This window comes from Varroa jacobsoni, unplaced genomic scaffold (genome assembly GCF_002532875.2).
Source record: "Varroa jacobsoni isolate VJ856 unplaced genomic scaffold, vjacob_1.0 scaffold_214, whole genome shotgun sequence".
In the NCBI taxonomy this organism is placed as follows: Eukaryota; Metazoa; Arthropoda; class Arachnida; order Mesostigmata; family Varroidae; genus Varroa; species Varroa jacobsoni.
Genome location: NW_019213116.1, coordinates 117,159 through 139,209, shown reverse-complemented (window position 1 = coordinate 139,209; position 22,051 = coordinate 117,159). Strand labels below are relative to the sequence as shown.

The 22,051-nt window shown below is 39.8% G+C and overlaps 2 protein-coding genes across 6 annotated transcripts in view; one reads left to right on the top strand and one right to left on the bottom strand.

Moving 5' to 3' along the window:
- Positions 1 to 22,051, bottom strand: part of LOC111273681 (uncharacterized) — a 62,042-nt gene that overhangs the window by 38,564 nt on the left and 1,427 nt on the right. The window contains exon 1 of one of the 3 annotated variants that reach the window (XM_022855538.2): positions 5,384 to 6,079. The exons of 1 other annotated variant lie outside the window; for it this stretch is intronic. In XM_022855538.2, coding sequence (XP_022711273.1) covers positions 5,384 to 5,590 — 207 coding nt within the window. In that variant the 5' untranslated portion in view covers positions 5,591 to 6,079. Of the gene's footprint in view, positions 1 to 5,383; positions 6,080 to 20,559; positions 22,001 to 22,051 lie in introns of those variants that run through there. One more of the 3 variants, XR_002687986.2, reaches the window with a different exon arrangement.
- Positions 9,427 to 20,654, top strand: LOC111273678 (UPAR/Ly6 domain-containing protein bou). 3 transcript variants are annotated; one of them, XM_022855536.2, is made up of 3 exons: positions 9,427 to 10,494; positions 16,198 to 16,356; positions 18,665 to 20,654. In XM_022855536.2, exons 1-3 carry the CDS (start codon positions 10,431 to 10,433, stop codon positions 18,895 to 18,897), a joined length of 456 nt encoding a protein of 151 aa, XP_022711271.1. In that variant the 5' UTR covers positions 9,427 to 10,430; the 3' UTR covers positions 18,898 to 20,654. The 3 variants fall into 3 exon arrangements, with proteins under 3 accessions (XP_022711271.1, XP_086829719.1, XP_022711270.1); XM_086973593.1 differs by lacking the exon at positions 9,427 to 10,494 and adding an exon at positions 10,819 to 12,672; XM_022855535.2 differs by lacking the exon at positions 9,427 to 10,494 and adding an exon at positions 10,964 to 12,672 and having other exon boundaries at positions 16,198 to 16,353.

Genomic DNA, 22,051 nt, shown 5'->3' with positions numbered 1-22,051 from the left:
ATGGAAAAGGGTGGACCAGACGCGGTGCCAGCGACTTCTGACTCTCGTTAGCCGGGGTCGGTCTGTTATGCAGTAGATGTATTGCGGATGGATACTGGAGCAGGACTGCCTATAGAACTGCTGCGTCTTTTCGAAGGACAGATTCGCTCTCTTTGAGCAAAAAAGCCAACTTGAAAAAATAATCAGGAGAAAGAGAGATAGGCCGTAGGCGTCAGTGGAGTAACGCTGCAGTGAAAGATGGAATGAGGTAGAACGGTGTCCATTTGTTGCCATCTAATTGGAACTTAAGTGCTTATCGAAGTAGGGAAATGACAATAGTACGGCGTAGTAGGAAAAAACACTTCTCATCCTTTTATTACTTGAGTCGAGAGGGACTGTAAATAAATAGAAATAACAATAAAAAAACAAGACATTTTTTAAATATTGTAGCAGGTACAGCTTGTGTATAGCAAAGGTTTAAATTTGGGTATAGTCGCGAAGCTTTAAGGGTGGCCTGTTCATTAAGTAAGCATTTTAATCATCTCAATATAGTAGAACGCCAAGATAATATTCAATTATTGGGAATTAAAAGGTGTAATTTGTAGCTTACGTGGAGTACATGTCGCTAATGAAAGTGTATCTAGGAGGCAGGTTTGCGGGTACCGTTTTGATCATGTGGCCTCCTGCCACACAACAGACTATTGATATTCAATGCCCGCTCAATTTGTTCTTAGTTCTTTTTGCAGATACAATCTAGACTGAAGGTGTTGAGACACTTGTGAGGCTCTAGGTGGGAAAAGGCTCGCGTAGTCAATTCGAAACCTACAGCCAACGGCATAAACGTTAATTCCGATGATCTTTCCGTACTAACATGATATAGTGTGATATAGGTTGTGAATAGGCATTCAACTGTTTTCTGTAGGCAACAATAATGGATAAGAACCATCATACAAATACGCAAGCGACGACAAATACGTGTCACAGATACAACGTACTGGGTGGTTGGCGGGTCAATATAGTCAACATGTGAGAAAAGTCTGAATGCGCTTCTGTGTCTAGCAGTTTACTTCTCATTCCCTTGGAACAACTTCCGCGAATCAAGCCCCTCTGAGCGAGCTTTCATTAGTTTAAAATGATGAAATCTAGTGAGTCCAGCAAGGTGATCACCCACAAAAACAGCAAGTTTTTTTTTTTTCACAACTTCGTGTAGAAACGTAGATGCATCTATGAGGTCATAAACGTTTATCAAAACAAAAAGTATATGATTCTATTTCTTCCACGGTCAAAAAATTACAAGTTAGGTTACAAAAGTGTTTCTTCAATCCGCTATAAATCCACAACCTTTCAGAGTAGAACGCTTTGTTTTACAGCGGTCACTTATAAATTTTCATCAAAACTATTTAAACTTGTTCTTTCTTTCTGTAAAGCTGACCTATTTATGCTGCAAGCGGTGCCGCTAAGGTAGTCTCTTCTCAATGTTCTACGTTATCCGTTATTTCTTTACATTTTTATTTACTTGAAAAGTTGAAGACTGAACCTGTGTAACTGCTGTTTGGTTAAAAAAATCCAGTTTTTGATTATTCTTCAGCTATGTTAGCCTATACAACTCAAATTCTGTGCTTAGCAATTAGTAACTTTTACACAGCTGCGATTGTAGAAAAAGCACTGACTGTTTTCATGCCAAAAGTTTTAAACAAGTATTTTTTTTTATATTGTAAAATATTATTGTTAAACCAAATATGCATTATTTTGATTGAGACGCATTTTTGTAATAACGTCATAGTCTCATCATTGTCGAATCGCTATGGTTTCTGACCGAAAAATTGTGACACGTGATTCCTACGTGTGTCCCCATTGAAATTAATCTCACGGCAGAGGCCGGAGGGGAAGAAGCATGATGTGGCTCACACAGTGAACGCATTAAAGTTTGCCGTGTAAGTAAGCTTTCTCAATTTTTTCCGAGTAATTAACAATATATATGTAGTCGAGTGTTGTCATGGTTCAATGATTTGTTGTAAAGTTGGTAGTTATTGACCGAATCAATCATTTTGCACAGGGGGCACAAAACCCTTAGCGTACGATTCGTTTCTGATTGTCGGCGTCAATCTGGGTTTCGTCATGAATTGTGCACTGCATTTTTTTTATCTTCTTATTTGCATATTATTGTTATATGTTATACGTTTTTTGTAACCCGTAATCGATCGTTCATGAAATGGCTTGATTTTATTACGATTCTGTAGGAGTTTCGCAGATAGGAATGCGATCGAGTAAATTCTGTATCAATTCACGTGGCACCCAAACATTGAACTTCGTTTGTACCTAGTTTTTTTAAACGGTTTGGATCATGGCTGCTCACGTGTTCGCCTTGCTTAACTTCCGCGATAAAACAATAAGTTTTCTTCGGTACCTTTTTCGATCACTATAAAAGGCGTCTGTGAAAATTTCTAGGACAAAAGCGATAGAGCCACCTTTAGGCCGTTTCCTCCGATAATGCGTCTCGATCATAAACAGCGCAACTTTTATTGTGGGCCTTGACAACCTTTGTGCTTCTATTGTCATCAAATTGTAGAATAACAACAACTTTTTTCGAAGTTCGACTTACCTTCAGATCGCTCTATCTTAAATCAAAGCAAGATATTCCAGCATTTTAAAATTTTTAGCCTTCAGACGACACCAACGCCGATCCGACTCATATTATTTGATATATGTGATACTGGCTGGAAAAACAGTCAATGCTTTTTCGATATATATATATATATATATATATACGTCGAAAATACATATATATAGCTTGAAGTTTGAGAATTTTCAGTTAATTTTTATCCTCTTACTCGTCTCTGCTTTTTTGCTACTTCAAGAGATGTAAAATTAGAACTTTCAAATTTCCAAGTAATTTTTGTCCCGTCCTCCACAGAAAGCGATTTTGAAATATGGATAGGCTTTGTCGGGCTGTTTGTCATAATGGACATCCGCTAATCCGTCGTTTTGGATGCTAAAAAAAGGCATTCCTTTCTAGAACGGAATAACCAATTCAGGTCGGTGGGAACTTTCATACTTTGGGCTATTGTCAGCTACTCTGCAATATCTTTACACGCAACGAACCCTTGCTAAGATTTAAAATTTTATAAAAATGGACAGTCTACGCTACGGCAAATTTTCAAGCGGTATCTAAAAAATTCGACGAAAATTTCCATCAGGCTAAAGATTCTCAGTAGCTCGAATCACCGAATTGATCAAAATGGCTTAAAGTCACTTCTAAAACATTTGAATTTTTCAATATGAAAATACATTGTCATTTTGAAACGCAGATTATCAATTTCCAATATAGATGCCCGAATAAACTCCAATAATTGTTTTTTTTAACGCTTAATTTTCTTACGTCCTTTTCACCTTTACGATTTTTTTGGCTGATCTGAACTCCTGCATTTTCGGAGTTTTATCTGTTATCAGCTCAAAATGTGTTTCCACTAGAATTTTTCACATATAGTGTATTTGAACGAAATCTTAACGACTCTGTACTATGAAGATTTGTGCCTTGAGGAAATAATAGTTTGAAAATAGCTTGTGGCTGGTTTAGGCACCAAACCTAAGCTATAATGGCGGAGGGCAATGGCCGTATTGAACGAACATGGCCATCAAAAGTGATACTTCTAGTACCTGGAAAAAAATTTCTTGAAATCTTTGTTTTTATGCAGCCTTAGAAACAACTCGCAAAAAAGTTCGGATTTAGATTCCCCCCCCCCCATATATGTGTATATTAGCAGCCAATGTTTAATGACGTCTGATCTAGTGCGATATTTACTTCAAGCCCAGCACGCAAATGCACGAAAGCTTTTCCCGGTCACGAGGCTCCGTAAGCCCTGTTTGGCTCATCGACGTCTGTGAGGTGAATGCGTCTTCTATAATTCATGTGCTATATAATGTGCTCACAATAAGCCCGCTGCCGCCTCCACCGCCCAAAAGGTGGATCGTATCCAAATGTTGCTCGTTCAACTATTTCTAATCCATTTACTGGTGCCCTTGCTGTTGTTGTTATATGACAGGTGACTATGAATAGAACCAGTGGACCCTGCTTCCGGCGTTTGTCATTTAACAACCCTCGGTAACGAAGTCGCCCCTTCAAGTGAGCCAGCACCCCCCTGATATCGTGATGATGTTATGTGTGCTCGTACAGTGAATTTTCGCATATGCACAAGCATTCATTCTACAGATTTAGTTAATGAGCCGTCTTGTTATTACATTTGGAGAATTAAACATTTTGCAACGTTCATCTATTTATGATGAAATCAATAATAGGCTTCATCAGCCGTCTGGCGGCTGATTTCTTCTGTGCAGTGCCGATCGACGTCGGCCCGCCGTTAGCTAACAGTGAAAAAAAAAAGTAGGCCAAACAATGAAGTCCTATAATTCGCTTCCTTAACTCTTTAGGGAAGCGATTGTTTTTTGTATTGCCGCCGTATTTACCAGTCCTCGTTTGTCTTGGCGGTTTATGATCATACGTGGGCGACAGCCGATGACAGTACCGCATGGTAATCGTGCAGGGTTAGCATTATAGTAGACCTGTGTTCAACTCGAAAGACCTTTGACTATGTGTGATGGAAGTGTGAAGCACAATAATTATGTGAATATTTTACATTGAATTGCCAATAAGGCAGTACACTACAGTAGAGCATAAGGGAACAGCTCTTGCCGAATGCCAATAAAACCCAATTGTCTGGCTGCATGCAGATGAGTTACGTCTCAATGGATTACTACTCACTAAATTCTATAGCAGCCGGCAGTGTGGAACCGGAAGGTGTGTTAGAGCCTGTTTTGTAGTTGATCCTTTTGTTTGGCTACTACATATTTTATGATCAGAACAATTCTGTGATTTAGCAACGGTATATATATATATATACATGTGTGAATTTATCCGCTCTCGTCATGTTAGGCCGTTGTTGTAAACCTTTGTTTATATGACGCCATGATTATTCATGATCGGTGTGGTCGATTCGGTTGAGTTTACATGGGTACGGCGGTTAGAAAGTTGTAGCTATTTCAATACGCATTCGTGTATGAATGCAGATTAGGTACTACGTTTTCGCTTTACTCGGGCCTGGAAGCGGTATAACATTAAGTCAACTTATTTTTTTATTCTGCGACCATATAGGCTGATTACCGCATAGGAAATGACTGATCTTTACGCTGAATGCAACCACATTTATTATTGTTTCTATAGATGGGCTACATGATGAAGTAAATTATTCTGAATCAGCATTAAATTTATCTACTGCGATAACTAACCCAGGTAATATACGTAGAAAATCTTGCTGAATATACATACACGTCTATTTATCATACACAATTTGGACATTGTCCAGGTTGCGAACGGGACAAATGTATCCCAGGTGTGCGACAAACGTACCTTAATTCCACCGCAGAACAGTTCCGAATCTTCAAAGTTAGGTGCAGCATGGTAACCAAACCTCCAAAGTGTGTTTCGCGACGGGGGCTCAACAAGTCGCGCGTGACCCGCGGCCTGCTGTACGAGCAGGATGGCTACCGCAAAAAATAAAACTAACGCCACCAAAGAAACACGCAGGCCGCAGAACGTTTCTACACGGCGAAACATTGCAAACACTACTTTTTATGAATTTACGGCTGGATCTGCCGGCTTTCCTGTCGAGCTCGAGTGCTTTAGCTGCGATTTTGTACTACCAACTCCACGTATACAGCCACGATAACAGGAGGGATAGTTCAACTTAAAGGTGCACTTTCACTTCATTCAATGTGATCGCATGAGAAGCCTGAAAAGTCAACCGTAAGTCCTAACGGCAACCTAATACAGAATTCGTGAGAAAGAACGTTTTCCTGCCTCCTGTCTTTGTCTCGGGTGCGTAACAACACTACGTTATCCCGTCGAAGGTTCATCAGCATCTGATCGGTGGATTCGCAAGAATCTGCTTTTTCAACGGGGGATACGAGGTTTCCAGAAAAAAATTGGGTCTCGCGCCGTGCGAAACCGTTCCAGTAACCGGCGAAAGCCCAACTTTTTCCAGATCTGAAAAGCCGGTTTTCCTTGGGGTTGCCGCCCTCCGCTCGGCGTCGATATGGATATTATTATCAACGTCAAAGTCAACGTTGCTTTCGTATCATCATTTAGTTCGTTGCGTCGAATCAAATCAGGCTGCTCTCGTCAGGCCTGCGCCCAGCAGAGCCGCTAGCAACAGACAGCTACAGCTGAGAGCTACTGATAACGATTCTCTACTGCAATGTATGATAGAGCAGATAAATTTACAAGATTTCGTCGATGACAGCAAAATTATTCTAGCCGCTGCCAGACATGCCCAATGCACAGGATGAGGGAAAAAACCTCTAGACAGTTGGAAAAACATACAATACAAGAGACTTTTCTCGGACTGTCAAAAGATTTCTCAAAGTATTATATTCAAATTAAACGGTTTTAGATTGCCATCAACGCTTGATAACAGGACCTTAAGATTTGACGAATGAAATGCGATGTGGCCGTAAACTATATTTGTCGCCGCAGCTCCTGTTCCTATGGATCTTGCAGTGACAAACGGAAAATTCGTTGAGGAAATTAGAAGGCCAACTGGGTTACTTGATCTAATTTGTATTATACGGCCAGCTGAAATTGAAACCTTGCAATAATTCGACGCTTGGCTCCGGTAGTTAAATGACTATCAATAAAATACATAAGCGCAGTGTGAGAAGCGAGATTCTGCTCTTTAATTTTAATTATTATTTACATTATGTAAATCACAATAGCAAAAAGCCGATACACAATAGCAGCTTTTCGAAGACAATCTACCAGTTGCCAAGAATCCCAATTGAAAAAGAATCTCAGTACACAAGAACCTCCCCTGCACCCGCTGGAACCACAGAATTTTTTCACTGACCGCCATCGATGCGATTGAGGGGCACTCATTAACAAGGTATTAATAAAGATGTACGGATGCTCGCCCATATAGTTATTTATGCTCGCGTTGTAGAAATTCATTTATTGTCAGCTCATACTTCGCTGTTTATGTATATACATACATATGTATATGTATCATGTCATCGACGTTTAGACACTCGTTACGTCCATACGTTGCTCTTCGCTGCTGCCTAACCACTGGCATCATCCTTAGCGTCTCCTGTAGGCCCAAGGCCTCTTCCCCTATATAGCGTCGTTGTTGATGTACGAACGGTCCGAACCACGCGACTGTCCTTATCGGAGAACAGAATAGTGGTCTCGGCGTTCATCACAAATATTTCCTGATGTCTCCACTGATCCGTACGGCGGAGATGCATTGCTTGAGGACAAACTACATCTATGAACAGTGTGATAGTGATCATAACAAGGACAATATAGCAGTAGATATGAACAATTAGGACTTCCGAAGAGAAGATATTTCCCTCGATGACTACATGGCACACTTCTGGGAGGAGTTCCTGTACTATAATCTGCGGAAGTTAGGCGTTGTGGCCACCTCTAGTAGACAACGGCTTCCACTGCACAGCTATATCCATAACTGAACATGCTGTTGGTAGTAGATCGGCCGTACGGGTACCGTACAGCCGATCTATTACAAGCACATAGTCGATTCTTATCTTACTTTCATTGGCAGAAATATCACCTTAGACTACAGCCATCAAAGATTTGGTTAGGGGGGCATGGCCTTCCAACGTTTATGTACAGATAGCTCTTCGATTTTAGGTGGCCAATAGGCCTTATGGTTGTGGTGCTATACGAACACAACGGGTACAGTCATATACTATGTGCGGTCTGCGCTGCGTTGTGGCTGAGCTTGGATATGCATGTGTAGGAGTTGACGCTTATCTATGCCTGGCTATCTGAGTACCATACCTGTATGGAATCTGAGAATCTTTGATATAACTAACCATACATTTCTAAATTGCTTATAGAAAGTACACAGATTTTTCAGATTGAGGCCACGTTGTCTATTAGTAAATAGAACATGATTGTGTTATGTTTTAAAAATCAATTTCGCTAATCGAAGGGTTTGAAGACAGGTAAATCAACAATAGAGAACACAGGCGAAATGACTATCAACGAATACCTAAGAGAAGCATTATCGATAACACCATTAGTGTCGCAAGAAGAATCCCGCATAATAGAAATTATACGCAGTATTATTAAAATAAAAAATCGCTGACATCATAAACATTCTTAAACGGAGTAGGACCATAATGTGTAATAGTAACTTACAGACAAATACATTTTCTACCACAGTTGGCATAAAGCGTTCATTGGCCATCTTCTTTGCGTTCGTGTACCGCTTTCTACCTGATTGATCAAATGATTGCTCAAGAACATTTCTAGTACACTGTCCTGCCGGTCAATCGACCACTTTTTGCAATGGATTCGGATCGGATTGACTGAGCAAGGCAGTCCGATCCGAATCGATCCGACCTGATTGTGTGCTACATATACTACCATTTCCTGTCGCCCAACCTGTAAACACCATCATGAAACCACTACCAGTTGTCGTTAAGCAGATTTCTTAGTTTCCAAGAAAACTACACTAATGGACTGCCGACCCATGCCTGACGCCTGCTCCATGCTTCTTGCTTCATGCAAAATTGTAATCTCTATACTTTTATGATATAGATGTCATTCATCGGAATCAACAACTTAAACTGTCTATTGTTTTTTTGACGCAAAAGCCCTAAAGACGGGACTCCTGGACCCCTTTTTCAGAACATGCACTCAGACAGATTGGAAGGCTTTGCTCATCTATCGTGAATGGGTTGATGGTGCGCAAAGCCCTGGGAGATAGGAAGCTTGCTTATCCTCTTCCTTTTTCTTTGGGTCACTCCCTTCATGCACGCACCTCGAGTAAGCTTCTATATCAGCGAATCAAATTGTTGGTGCCGTCGCTATGGGGACAGGGCACAAAGCGCGCCTATATCGACAGCGCACATAACGATCGTGAGACAAGTCTAGAGACGAAATGGCGTTCTCTCGTGTCAACGGTGAATTTCGAACTTCCTGCATAGACGCTTGAGTACCCTGCCACGAAATGCGGCATATGCGGGTACTTAATTAAATAGAAAACGAGTGGCAGTAGATTATATGGGCGGAAAGTATAAAAATAGAAAGTTGTGTGGATAAAGAATTCTTGGGAGCCTCTAACGGGAGGGGCGAATATGAAAGCGGGAGCAAATAGACGGGAACAGGGAATAGATGGGACAGAAATCGCCAGAAAGAACAGCGTAGTACGCGTAAAGGAAACGCTATATGCGGTTATTTGTGTAAGGCCACGCGCGTTATATTCTGTACAAATGTATTGCTAAGCTTCGGGTATAGCTTTCATCACAACCCTAGTGACCATCAACCTCATCTAAAGTCAGATCAATTTGCTTTTATTTTCTCGAAAATGAACAGTTATGTATAAATTCTATAGAAAAATAAAAACATATGTATAAAAAAATAAAATAGGAATAAATTAATTCAGCTTGGCCTTCTTAGTGCCCTACATATGTTCATACACATATATTATTGTTGTGTTCGATTTTAGATGTTTCAACAGGTGTTATTATCAGTAAACTTGTACTCAATGAAGTTGCGTACTCTACTTTAAGCACAAGCGATTCTATAATATGTAGTGCATGTAATATAACAGTTGTACATCAAGAACTGAAATCGAATAATAATATTGTGCATTATGAATAACCTAAATAACCTAATTCGTTCTGTCAAAGCAGCAAACTAATGCTAGTAATCAGTCAATACATTTATATACCATTTAGGTATATCATAAAGCACTAGTTAGAATTCATTTAAATTCTTCTTGGTATCCATTCGACCGAACTTGAAATCTTAGAAAAAGGAAACCATTAATAAGTTTTTGGTTCTTAAATGAAAAAAAAACTTAATTTTCTCCATTATCGCTCCCGTTATTTGAAAAGAAAAACAATATATATACATATATATATATATATATATATGTATATATATATTTTTTTCTTCTTAACTTTCTGCTTTTCTTACTTTTCCGCTATGAGTCTACTGAAACTTTTTCTGTATAGATGAGATATATCTGAACTGCATCTTTCCATACTTTCGGCGTTTCGTCTGTCATCTCCGACAACTCCGTCATTTATAGCCCATTCCAATACATTAGCGAGTTCTACGGTAACTGTGGTACGTGTGGCACCCTCTGTGGCGATAATAGGAAACAGTCAACCGCTTCCGTCCTCTCTCCATCGGTGTACCGTAAGGCACCGGCGCGCTATGGCTGTCGTCGTTGTCGTGGCGGTCTGCTTCGGTTCCGCTGATAGCGGTTGCATTTCACATTCTTTGTCCACTCGCCATGCTTTCTGCTATAGTGTTCCGCCAGACGGCAAAAGATGTGAAGTCGCGCTTTTTGCCAACTGCTAGGAGCAATCTCTCTGCACCTGACGCCCGTTTTTGAACGTCAACCGTTGACGATTGAAGTCGCATGGACGCGTCGAACGGAAGGAAGGAGTCGCGCGGCTGTGTACTGATCTGTGATTTTGAGTCAGGTGGGCAAACGTAGATAAGAACCGTCGTTGAGGTGTACACGATGAGCGCGAACGATTTCAGAGCGGGTGAAGCGGTTGTGGGGGAGAACGACTGTCTATGTAGGAGATACAGTATGCCGATATTCGATGTTCAATGGGGATGAGGTGTTTATTCGTTGAATACTATAATAGCAATGTGTTGTAACAATATTTGTTCAAACTTATTTGTCAAAATAACTCAATGAGAGATGTTTGTTTTTTCATCTTTCTAATTGTGTGGTTGTGCATGTATAAAAATCCATGAATAATGCTTTGACGAATTGACCCGATCGATGACGATGCGGAGCTGTCGGAGCTTAAGCCCGTATATTTTTTGTTTCTACATATAATGACACTCGATAACGCACTCACCATAAGACAGGTCTTCTATAACAGGCCAAGCTATCTGATGCAATATCCCATTGGTTAACAATCTTTTCATCGTGACGCGTCTATGCTTACATGTCAAGCATGTACCCACTGTGGAGGATATTAAACGCTTCAATGAGGGAATGCATACATTTGATTATTGATGCCAAGGGGAAGAGTTTTAGTTGTTAGTTTATTAACAAAATAGCTATTGTGTGTCGCGAGATCGTACACACACCATCCTCGTCACATTAAATAATCACAAAACGTATAACAATAGTAGCAAACCTCGCCGCAAGGAGTTCCATTTCTTCTTTCCATAAAGATGGTTCGCTGTGTCGGAAATATGGTAGTGTTCGTTACTCACAGTTCCGCTCAGCAAGCAGAACTGATCAACGACCGGCCGCCATTACCAATCCAAACCCGACCATATCGATAGCCCGTCGTAGTGGGGCTTTCGCTGCACTATTCCCCACTTCGTTAACAACAGCAACAGAATTTCGGGGAGCAGAGAACGCAGCGACGCTGTCGGCTGAGGCATCGCCGGTAACAACACCATCTCCGAAAGCAGTAGCATATTATCGTAGGATCATCAGAGTTTTTGTCGCCATGGCGACTCGTCGCAAAACATGCTTGTTCTGCCGGCACTCATAGCCGCGGCAGTAGCAGACCGGCCTGTTGCTGTCTTCGCCGTGATCGCTGCCATCGTAATAAGACACTAACAACAAACTGAAGAGGGAACCACGTAACAATGGACAACATAAGGATAGCTGAGCAGAAGCATTCGTAGCGGCGGTTGGCTAGCAAACTAGCTAAGCTAGTGAGAACTGAGGTACGGACTGCCAAGAAAAGCTGTTGCCGGCCACCAAACAACATGTTGATTGCGAGGCTTTACGAAATAAAGCAAAATTTTCCACTTTGCCTTGCGATAACACTCAAGGACAACGCCCGTCGAGCAGTAGAAGAAATTTCGTAATTGATTCGGTTATGCAAGCCTCGAGTAAAGTGAGGTAGGGTGGTAAACGGTGTTCAAACAACGAGCCAGCGATTCCGTAGAATATCGTTCTGCACTCTGGGCTATCTATTAAAATTTTATCGTAAAAAAGAGCAGCGAACTAGCTTGGATACGTGGATGTGATCACTAGGTGCAACAAGCAAAAACCTCCTCGAAGCCTGGGTGCTCAGCAAAGAAAAATCTGCGAAGAGATCTTTCGAACGGCCCCCACGTCGAATTGAAAAATCAGCTTTTAAACTGCTTAAAATAAACCTACCATTGAGTGGTCAATTTTCATATGGTTTGATAGCTAGGGAAATTGTGTTCCCACGTAGCTGTAGAGTCCAAAAACGATTAATTCAAACATCTGTCCTTCAAGCAGTGCGTTGTTAAGCCAAGTTATCACAATGTCGATCACGTGGTGATAATGAGCGGTCGCGGCGATGCTGGTGTCCAGGAGAAGTGATGGTACACCAAAACAAACAGAGTTCCGAACTGGCAAACAAGGTTCCAGTTTCGCTATGTGTTTAGGTTTGTCTATACTGTATGTGTGAAGAAGAAGAAAAAATTCGAGGTCGATTCTACTGCTTGTGAATACGACAAGGTAGTGCGTCCGAATGTACTACACGAACTTTAAAGGTACAGCGAAAGTAAACTGCGTGTCTGGGCGTTCTAGAAGAAAAGTTATATCATCAGAAGTAAAAAAATGCGCGCCTTAATGGAACCCTCGAGGCCTTTAACAACAGCAAGCCGCCGGGTTGTGCTGTTGGTTCTATTGTGTTCCTTGTTTGGTTCGGGTAAGTGGGGAAGATACGTATATACCTATTTTGCTGGGTTCCTATTATATAATATTGCAAGTATCCCAGGTGGCGCTAGGTGTGTGTTTCGAAATTGATCCCAAGTGCAATTAGATCAGTTATAGGTAGTGAATGGTAACAGGCTTGAATGACTCAGTAATCGAACTACCGCCACCTCCATCCGCAATTTTTCGATCAGGTCACTTTATTCGATAAAGCTAGCACTAGACAGATGTAGATGAGTGGCTAATCTCGCGGTTTCCATCAATGAAAAACGTCAGCTTCGTACTACAGATCTACGTGGTACAAGATATTAGCGATATGTAACCGTGTGTAAACGGTAGACAATTTCGCTAGACGAAGAGTATTTTCGTCTACGTAAGTGTCAGGATGCGGAAAAGCGGGTGAAGGTCTACCGGCACATCTAAGGGGATTGTTGTAAAGGACCTTTTTAGCAAATGGCTAAAATTCCCAACATCGTGTTCTGACAAGAAGAGTAACCGCACATTCTCAGTTTGAAAGGCTTGACACTTTCATCTGCTTAATCGGCATTTTACTCACAAGGCCAGAAGGAAACAAGAAGAATGGGTCCGTTAAAGGAAGAACCCTCGCTGAATGATGAGAAAAATAATAAATTATTACGACATCACTAAATTCAGCGGTCCTTTATATATAAATAGAAATGTAAAATCTTATCTTTCGATTCCTTGCGTGTATATAAGAAGCTTGTTTCTCTGCCATGCTAATTATTATCGCTAACGGACGCTAATTATTCAAACTAAAGTTTGCTCGTACTGAAAAGTTTTGGGCTTCATCAAATCCTATTCTATTCTACTTCTCTTCTTACCGTTTCGGATCTGCGTAACGATTCCTACATGCAACATCTGGGACATATACGCAATGCCTTACACGTATGCCAACCATGTGCCAACGGCTTACCATCATATCATGATCGATTGTTCACACGTGGTGATATTTCGAACGATCAAGAAGTAGCTATTCAGCTATGATGAGCCATGATATTATACTATAACCTATATACTATATATAATATATATAGTATATATATAATATGTATACTATACATGTACAATAGTATAATAAATATTTGCCATTATACAGCATAGCCAGACACTCGCTGAGACCGTTATCCTCTAAAAAGGTCTAGAAATTGGGTTTTGATTAGAATAGGCATTCATCCTGTTTTGAATTCAGGCACGTTTGCCTCATATTGTTCCACCATTATTATGCCCATCTGCAATTGTACCATTACAGATTATATTCCATAGATAGCTCACCTGTTTTATTTTACTCATACAATGGAGTCAATTATTTTGTAGACGTCAACGAAAAAGGCTCAAGTGCATAGGCCCAGTTTCATTTTGTACAATGTGTAAGTGAGCAAGCAGGCACAATTGTGTTCTTTCATAAATACGGCACTAATGAAAAATATCGGCCTTATTAGTTTGTGTTTAAAGACCTTAACGCGTGGATCTACTATTGTAATGCACTTTTGCCTACTTACGATTGCACTGTTTTGTATATACAAGTATGGGGTGTAACTCGCACATTCATAGCGGGCTGGCATTCAATCCGAGGCATAATCAGTAGAATTAGCCTGATCATACAGTATATAAAGTGTTTGCCTTCGGACTTAGGCTCGATAGCAACACGGTCCATTTCGTCTTGCGACGAACTGCTAGCCGTATGAAGCAGTGCGTAGTAGTACCGTGAACGGACGTAAAATATCAACCATCAACTTACCAGTTCTTCTATATGATGACAGTCTACTTATCTATCAACAAGTGTATGTAGTTAAGCTGCCAATAACTTGGCACATGCGACAAGTTGTAGGTAACACAGCAGTATCGGTTGAGTGGCGGCTATGTCGGCCTGTTAGCAGAGGAGGGTCAGTGTCGTGCTTGATAACGACGACAATTCGACAACGAAAATTGTTAGCAACACTTAGGAACACTGTTCGATGATTATTCCTCTCAGTGAGCCGATCGTAGCTAGAAAAACAAGAGCGCAGATGGCGTAGCAATGATTCATTTTACATATTTACGTGTGTTACACATGCGGTGATAGATTATGATAAAACACATTGTTTTATAACAGAACGTATTGTTGGATAAAAGGTCTTGTTGCTTAGCAAATAAAGGTATTTTAAGCACCGTGCCTATGTAGTAACGGTGCGTACAAAAAAAAGTGTTCCTAAATGATCGGCAAAAGATCCATTGTCGCCAGGCGGCTGACGTTCATGAATATAACCTACAGGTCGGGCTATAAGCACGACAATGGCGAAATGAATAGAATCAAGGAAATATCGTAGGCGTAATAGATTGTTACAGAATTCACTGTTGTTGGCTTAAAATAGTCGCTGGTGATTCATCCAAGGAAGAGCATGTGTACTCCACTAGAAAGTAGGTTTAGTTAACAGAAGCCAGATCTACAGACACGGGTCTATAGATGATTTGCTTACCCGTGGATTCGTTTAGTTCTGAGACAAATTGTAAATTTCAATAGATACACTTACCTAAAGTCAGCTGCTTGGGTCGCATCTGAGGCTAACGTCTGTCGGTAAGTATATACCGCCGCTTTCTAGGACGAACTAAATAGTTCTCTGTGAAGCTGCCCGTTTTTTACAGATGCAACCCGCTTCCGTACACTACGATTAAAACGAGTAGCTCTTAGTTATATAGCCTTTGAGAATCGTTTGAAAATCGCTTGTTATGCAAGTAAATTAAATTTCACATAACGCTAAATTAACTTTATGTGAAATAGAAGGTACTAGCATCGTACCATAACGTGTTAACATAGAACGGTGTTGATAAACATTTTCTTTATAATTATACTTTTTTTTTCCTATGGCTGTATCCACATTAAGTTCAATTTTTTTCGTTTATGGGTGAGATCCTATACGAACAATACAGATTACGCATCAAAAGTTATTGCTATCCAATAGCGCAAGTTGAATTCATAATTCAGTCTTCGGCTTTAAAGCTATTCGTCTCTTTGCTATCCAGAGGCTCATATAAAAGAGTCAGATGTGTTCCGCTACGTTAGGATGTCTTACGATCGAGTTGAACTCAGTGGATGAGTTAAATTGGCCTTGGCCTGTCTGGTGATAAAAAGAAAAAGACATTGAGAAGCCTCATTTGATGTTGAACGTTGAAGTGAAACGAGTCAGTTCCTCTAACTTTACGCATTATGGGTTGGATTTGGCTGGCGTTCGCTAACTTCAGCTAAACTTAAACAAAACTGTCCGGTAGAGCAAACTTTTCCTTTCTGGACAACCTATAATGCTACTAACACATTACCCGAAAAAACAGCGCCTTGATAATTCTTAACAAAGAAGATGTCAAAAGTCTTTTTTTTCGACAATTTTATCGAACCTACATTCAAATTGATTATATCAGAAGTGAACAAGAAAAAAAACAATAAATTATATTATTTCCCAGCAGTATATCTACAACTTCTTAAAATTCTACTAACATATTTTCCCTCTTTTTTCTGACATTACAGCAACGTCAATTAAATGCTACGTCTGCAATTCCTACTCGAATCTATACTGTTCGGAGAACTGGGAATTAGGCGAGCTAAGTGAAGAAATTAAGCCTATCGAATGCGATCAAACTTATGAGGCACAGTATTGTGTGAAAACCACCGGAATGTACCAAGGTAGTTGTGCTCCAAAGACCTTCACCAAGGATTATGCTAGGTTTGATCTTTGCGTTCTCGAAAAAATACGAGCTGTTTCTAATCCAAAATTAAATTCAACATTTTCTATATTTCGATCAAAGACCTTCTGCCATTTTTCTGGCAACACCGTAATCCCATCACTGCGAAACTTCCCGGACGAAAATTTCTAACAAGTAATTTTTGTATTGCCCCAATGACATTAACACCGTTAACGAGCCTGTGCAGAGAATGAAACAGATGATAATCTATTGTCTTTCAAAATCTACATTAAAACGTCCATAATTGGTCGGCCACTACGAAATGCGTTTTTATCCGAACTCACACGAAACATCATCCAAAGGGATACTCCGATAATGCATATTGACCAAAAGTGGCATAAACTCCTTCATGGGCATGGGCAATACCGCAATAAAATTATGAAATATAGTGGATTTTTGCAGAGATTTTATTTCGCTTCAAGATGCTCTATTTCAAGTAAAAGAGTCCCAACAAATTTCGCATAATATTCCTGGCAGAGCTCAGCGTTAAATTTACTGCAACGTCGACCTGACGTGACTCATACTATCCGAGATATGGTACCTTAGGCCAATTTACCTAGAAAAACAGTCAATACTTATTCGATAAGCTAATATTAGATTGTTCTTATCACATAGATACAAATATCAATCTCATTTTGGTCATCGATGGCCGTATTCTGTAAGGCCTCTACATTTTGCAACACTCTTTGTCTTCGATGTACCCTTATATTATTTGAAATCTGTGTCCGTGCAACCGAATACCGTCACTTGGGATTCTAATAAGCAAACTGTTGTGACCCACGTAAAATCAGAATATAAGCTCAATCCAGCTGTGGGGAAACCTTTGGTTTGGAAACTGTAACTTCAAAAATAAATCTTCTGAACCAACCTTTGTCCAACAAACGGTCTAGAGCTTTGCTGCAAACTGACCTATCTCAATAGAGTGTATGAATACCAACACGCAGGTTCACTGGTTTACCTCAATGGATATATGCGTTCCGCATAGTTTTACCGAAAATGGGAGACAGGGACGTTTTTTTTTCTAGCTTTTCTTTGGTTTTACGTTGTGTTGAATTGCTGCCTCTGATGCCAAGTGGATTTTCTGCGATAATCGTAAATGGTCATACAAGTAGATGGAGGTGGGCAACTGAGCCAGCGGCAGATCGCCTTAAAGACAACTGGTAAAATTAATGGTGTTTGTTTGTTGACATAATATAGTCCGTGGTGGTTCGCCAACTCAGGTCAAAGGTACTGTTAATAAGCAGATAGATAGGTAGGTAGGTAGGTAGAAATGATGAGAACTCTGCATTAACGGGCGTAGTGAAAAGTGTGGTAGATCACTTTAATCGCACGATCACTAGGGCAGAGGTAGCAGGGATTATGGTTGAGTGCTCTCTCATTGATTGTACAAATGGCATTTTTTAAAAAATGATTTAAATCGCAACATCGTGTCAGAATTGCCTTTCGCCCATTCTTAATTTTTGTACTCTAAACTTCGACAGATGTAAGATTAAAAAGTTGGAAACCAAAATGGCAGAGGATCAAAAACAACTATGGTACATACTTCGACTGGAAGTAAAACAAACTAAGATTGTGAAAGAGTTCATTATTTAACCTTTGATCCGAGCCATATATATATATATATATATATGATTCGTGACAAACCTACTGTGAAGAAATAGAAGATTATAATTAGGTATATAGATAGATAATAATAAGAAGAATAAATATAATATAATAATAATAATAATAATAATAATAACGAAATCAAATCAATCGTAGGCAGAAAGTGTCGAAACTTAATATTAATTAATTATGATAATATTAGTAATTAAGTAACATAATAGTCATAATTATTTGATGTGATTACAAATGAAAGGTAAATTTTATCAGTACTAGCCAGCAGCGGTAACAAGAATAGGGCAGGACCCGATCAGAACATTCATTAAAGTAAACTGTTCTGAATATACGGCCAGAGTTGATCTCTATCCGCGGGTTTAATTAACCTTTTTTTAACCTGACTAACCAACAGGTACGCTAACGAACGGCACTAATCGCATGGTAACGAACAACCACAAATTCTAACTGCTGCCTTTTTTCTGGTTACCTTTCTTATTCTTCCTACGTCGTCGCTCTTACGCATCTTCGTTAATTGGTAATCGGCCTGGCACCTTTTACCACATCTGGAAACACCGCCGCCCTGTCACATTCAATATATTCGAAATTTTGCGCGCCCGCAACGGATTGCTGATGAACTGTGAACCTCAATATAGGCGAAATTGGTACGCAACGATTCTGTTCAGCAAAACATCTGGGTAACTATTGCGATTGGAATTCACGACCCGGTGACTTGGGCGAACGTGGCCAAAAACGTGAATATCGGGCCTGTGTCTATACGTGCGGAGTCGACGGCTGTAATTCAGATTTGAGCCTAAAATCGACTTTAATAGCAATAACTACTACTGTAGTGCTAACTATCCTCTACGGCAGACTTTATGCAGGATGAGGATGCCATTCTGGAGGGTGATAATTTGTCTGCATCTTGACGTCATAGATCTGATTTTCAAATTGTAAAAAATCACAGCACATTTGGCAGAAGGCTGTCACTCGTAGCTAGGTGTCAAGTAAGTAAACGCTCTTTGATTATACTATTGTGCGGCGTTTGCTGTCGTTGCCGCCACAGTCACATCGATCTGAAAACCCGGACATTTCAGATGAACACCATGAACAGCTTAACAACTGTACGCAATGGCGTCAACGTGAATGGCTAGGATCTACGTATGTGCATTCGTTCGAAATTTGTAGTAATTTATGGAGTAAGGATGCCGCATCTAGTGACTGCTCTGGTGCCAACTTGCGAGGCTATGGAGGTGACACACGTGTACTATCATAATTATCGTCAAATTTTTCCGTCCTAAGGAAATTAACGAATCGATTGGACACCTTGTACATAACAAATAGCTATGATATACAATTAGACAGGGTCACGCTGATCGGGCAACGGCCTGATAAGTGATGGGTCAACCAGAAAGATTAATCATCTCATATGTATAGATCAGCAAATTACAAGGCACGTCATTCTGTTGCTGAATCCTTGCATTATGTTAAAAAATCGCACAAATGTCCACGATGATAGCGGCTACGAGTCGGCCTACAAACGCAATTGAACTCTCTGTATCTCAGAGGAACATCGTCGTTGTTCTACGGAAGCCGTTTAAAATCCGTCGGGACATCTGACCGACATCGAAGCGAGACCTTCCTCCACAGGGACATTATACTTTGTACGCCAATAGGAAACAGGATAAGTCGTAATATTAAGCTGCTGAATGACGGGTCCATGTGGTCCCGTAGTCCGGCTGAGGCGTCTCATAACCGCGTTTTATAGGCTGCCGAATAGTGGAGCATCATATGAGGCATTAAAATAAAGCATTTATCTCTGCGACATTTCCCCGTCGTGGAAACGCCAACGTGATGTATTATATATAATATGCAGTCTTCTGGCCCTACAAATAGTAGAAATACGTAAACCCCATGACACCAATTGTGTTTATATAAATATATATATATACATCAAAATGCCATTTTCAAAAGGCCGCTAGTACTTGCGCAGAAATCATAACGATGATAACGAATCATATAACAATCATTGAAGTTATAGGAAATAGAGATGTTTTTCTAAAAAATAAAACAACGCTGCCAATTCGTAAGTAGCTATTTTGTAATTAATTAATCGTGTGTGCGATGAAAAAAAACAACATTGTAGTAAAACTGCCATGAACATGTGTTCGCGCCAGGAAGTTAACGAAAAAAAGGTTTGAAAGATTAGAGTTGCGAAAACTATGCCAGTCAAGCAACAATTTATTTAATAGGTAAAGAATGATAGAACGTGTTCTCCGTAAACCTGGGTAATAAAATGAAGCTCTAACAAATTCAAAGTGCGCCTGACAGGACCTTTCCTGCACTGCACGGGCAAATATAGATATTTCTATATTTTTTTCTGGTTTGCTGTATATGTGTATAAGGGTTTCTTGAACTTGTGCGTGGAGTTGTTAATGTATGCATAGGTATGAGGCCAGTCGTAGATTTTAGAGGAGACAATTGATGCTGTCGTAATCAAGCGTTTATAGAATATGTATTAAAACCATACGAATTGATACAATCGAACAGATATGGTCATTGGACGTTACATTTTATTTGATAGCTATCAAATACACAAAATAATAATGATCTAATAAAGAATTGTGTTATTTATGTTTGAATTAATACGCGAGTCATTTTTGTATATTAGTAAGCATATTGAACTTGAACAATGTTCAGTTCTTTGAGTTACTGAAATTATCATGTATGCTACTTTCAAGTAAAGTCGAAGTTCAGCACTTGCGAGAAAGTGGATTATATTTTTCTTAGCCACTCTCGTTTGTACCTGCCGATTAATATATATATATATATATATATATATATATATATATATATATATATATCCTTATTCAGGGCGAACTAGAAATCGGTTCCTCTTGGAGAACTTTTTTCTTAAGGTGACTTCTAAACGCTCCTAATGCAGGCCTATTTTCACATTATATGTTCTTCGATTGCACTTTTGTTGCTTGTGTTAATTGCTGCAAACAGACCTCAATGACGTAGTACTTTGGTGCTACTTGGTTAAGCTTGGTTAAGGAAAATCTGTTTGTATCAGTTAAACATGTATTGTAAGCAGTACTAATCACTCAGATTGGGAAGAAATAAAATTATGCCTTCAGTTGTTGTTTTTACTTTTCAGTCGCACACCTTGATGTACAATAAACAGTATAAAAACGCTCGCATACTCTATAGACGTGAGGCATCTTCACCGAACCATAACTACGTAGACACGCTTACATTTGCCTGACATTTACACTGATACACATCACCAATAAGCGAGAAATTGAACTTTCAAGTCCTACTCTTTTCAAGCTTCCTAACAGAATTGCTAAGGCAGTTACTATGTAATTTATGCTGTCAGCATGTCGAATCAAAGCAGCTAGACGTAAACGCGGTTTTATGCAATATAGTAATATACATAGAGCTAGTCTGCATTTGCATGAGTCCACACTTTGATGCGCTAGTAATAATCTTGGACCCAACAAAGTATAATTCAATTTTTTAAAGGCTCAGCCCATTATAATTGCTCTGCTATTTGGTTACAGACCTTTTAGTGTAGTTTCTTATCGTCTCAGCTTAGAAAGGTCATCGTTACCATTATGTTACAATCATAATATTTTCGTTACTTCTAATAGAAGTAACTTATCAAATATTATCACAATTAGGGCTAAATTTCTTAGTTATAACCGAAACTATTGTTTTTGAGATAGCTAACTCGCTCCGCAATTTGACAGCCTTAACGCTAATTGCAGTATACGTTGATGAGCTCAACTTCACATATATAGAGTTAGCTGTTATGGCTTGAGTGTTTGCTGTTTTCGCAGTGTTGGAATATGAACATTGTTAGCGTCAGCGTCCATGATGCAATCAGACAATTCGAGTAACAGGACGCTTCGTGACGTAGAGAATTCCAGCACAGATAGCGGCTAGTCGAACAACAACGACGAAAACGATTGCCCATATAGGAAAATCTAAAAAAAAATGCAAAAACAGCACATTGAGGCTGTGACGTCACTTGTTTT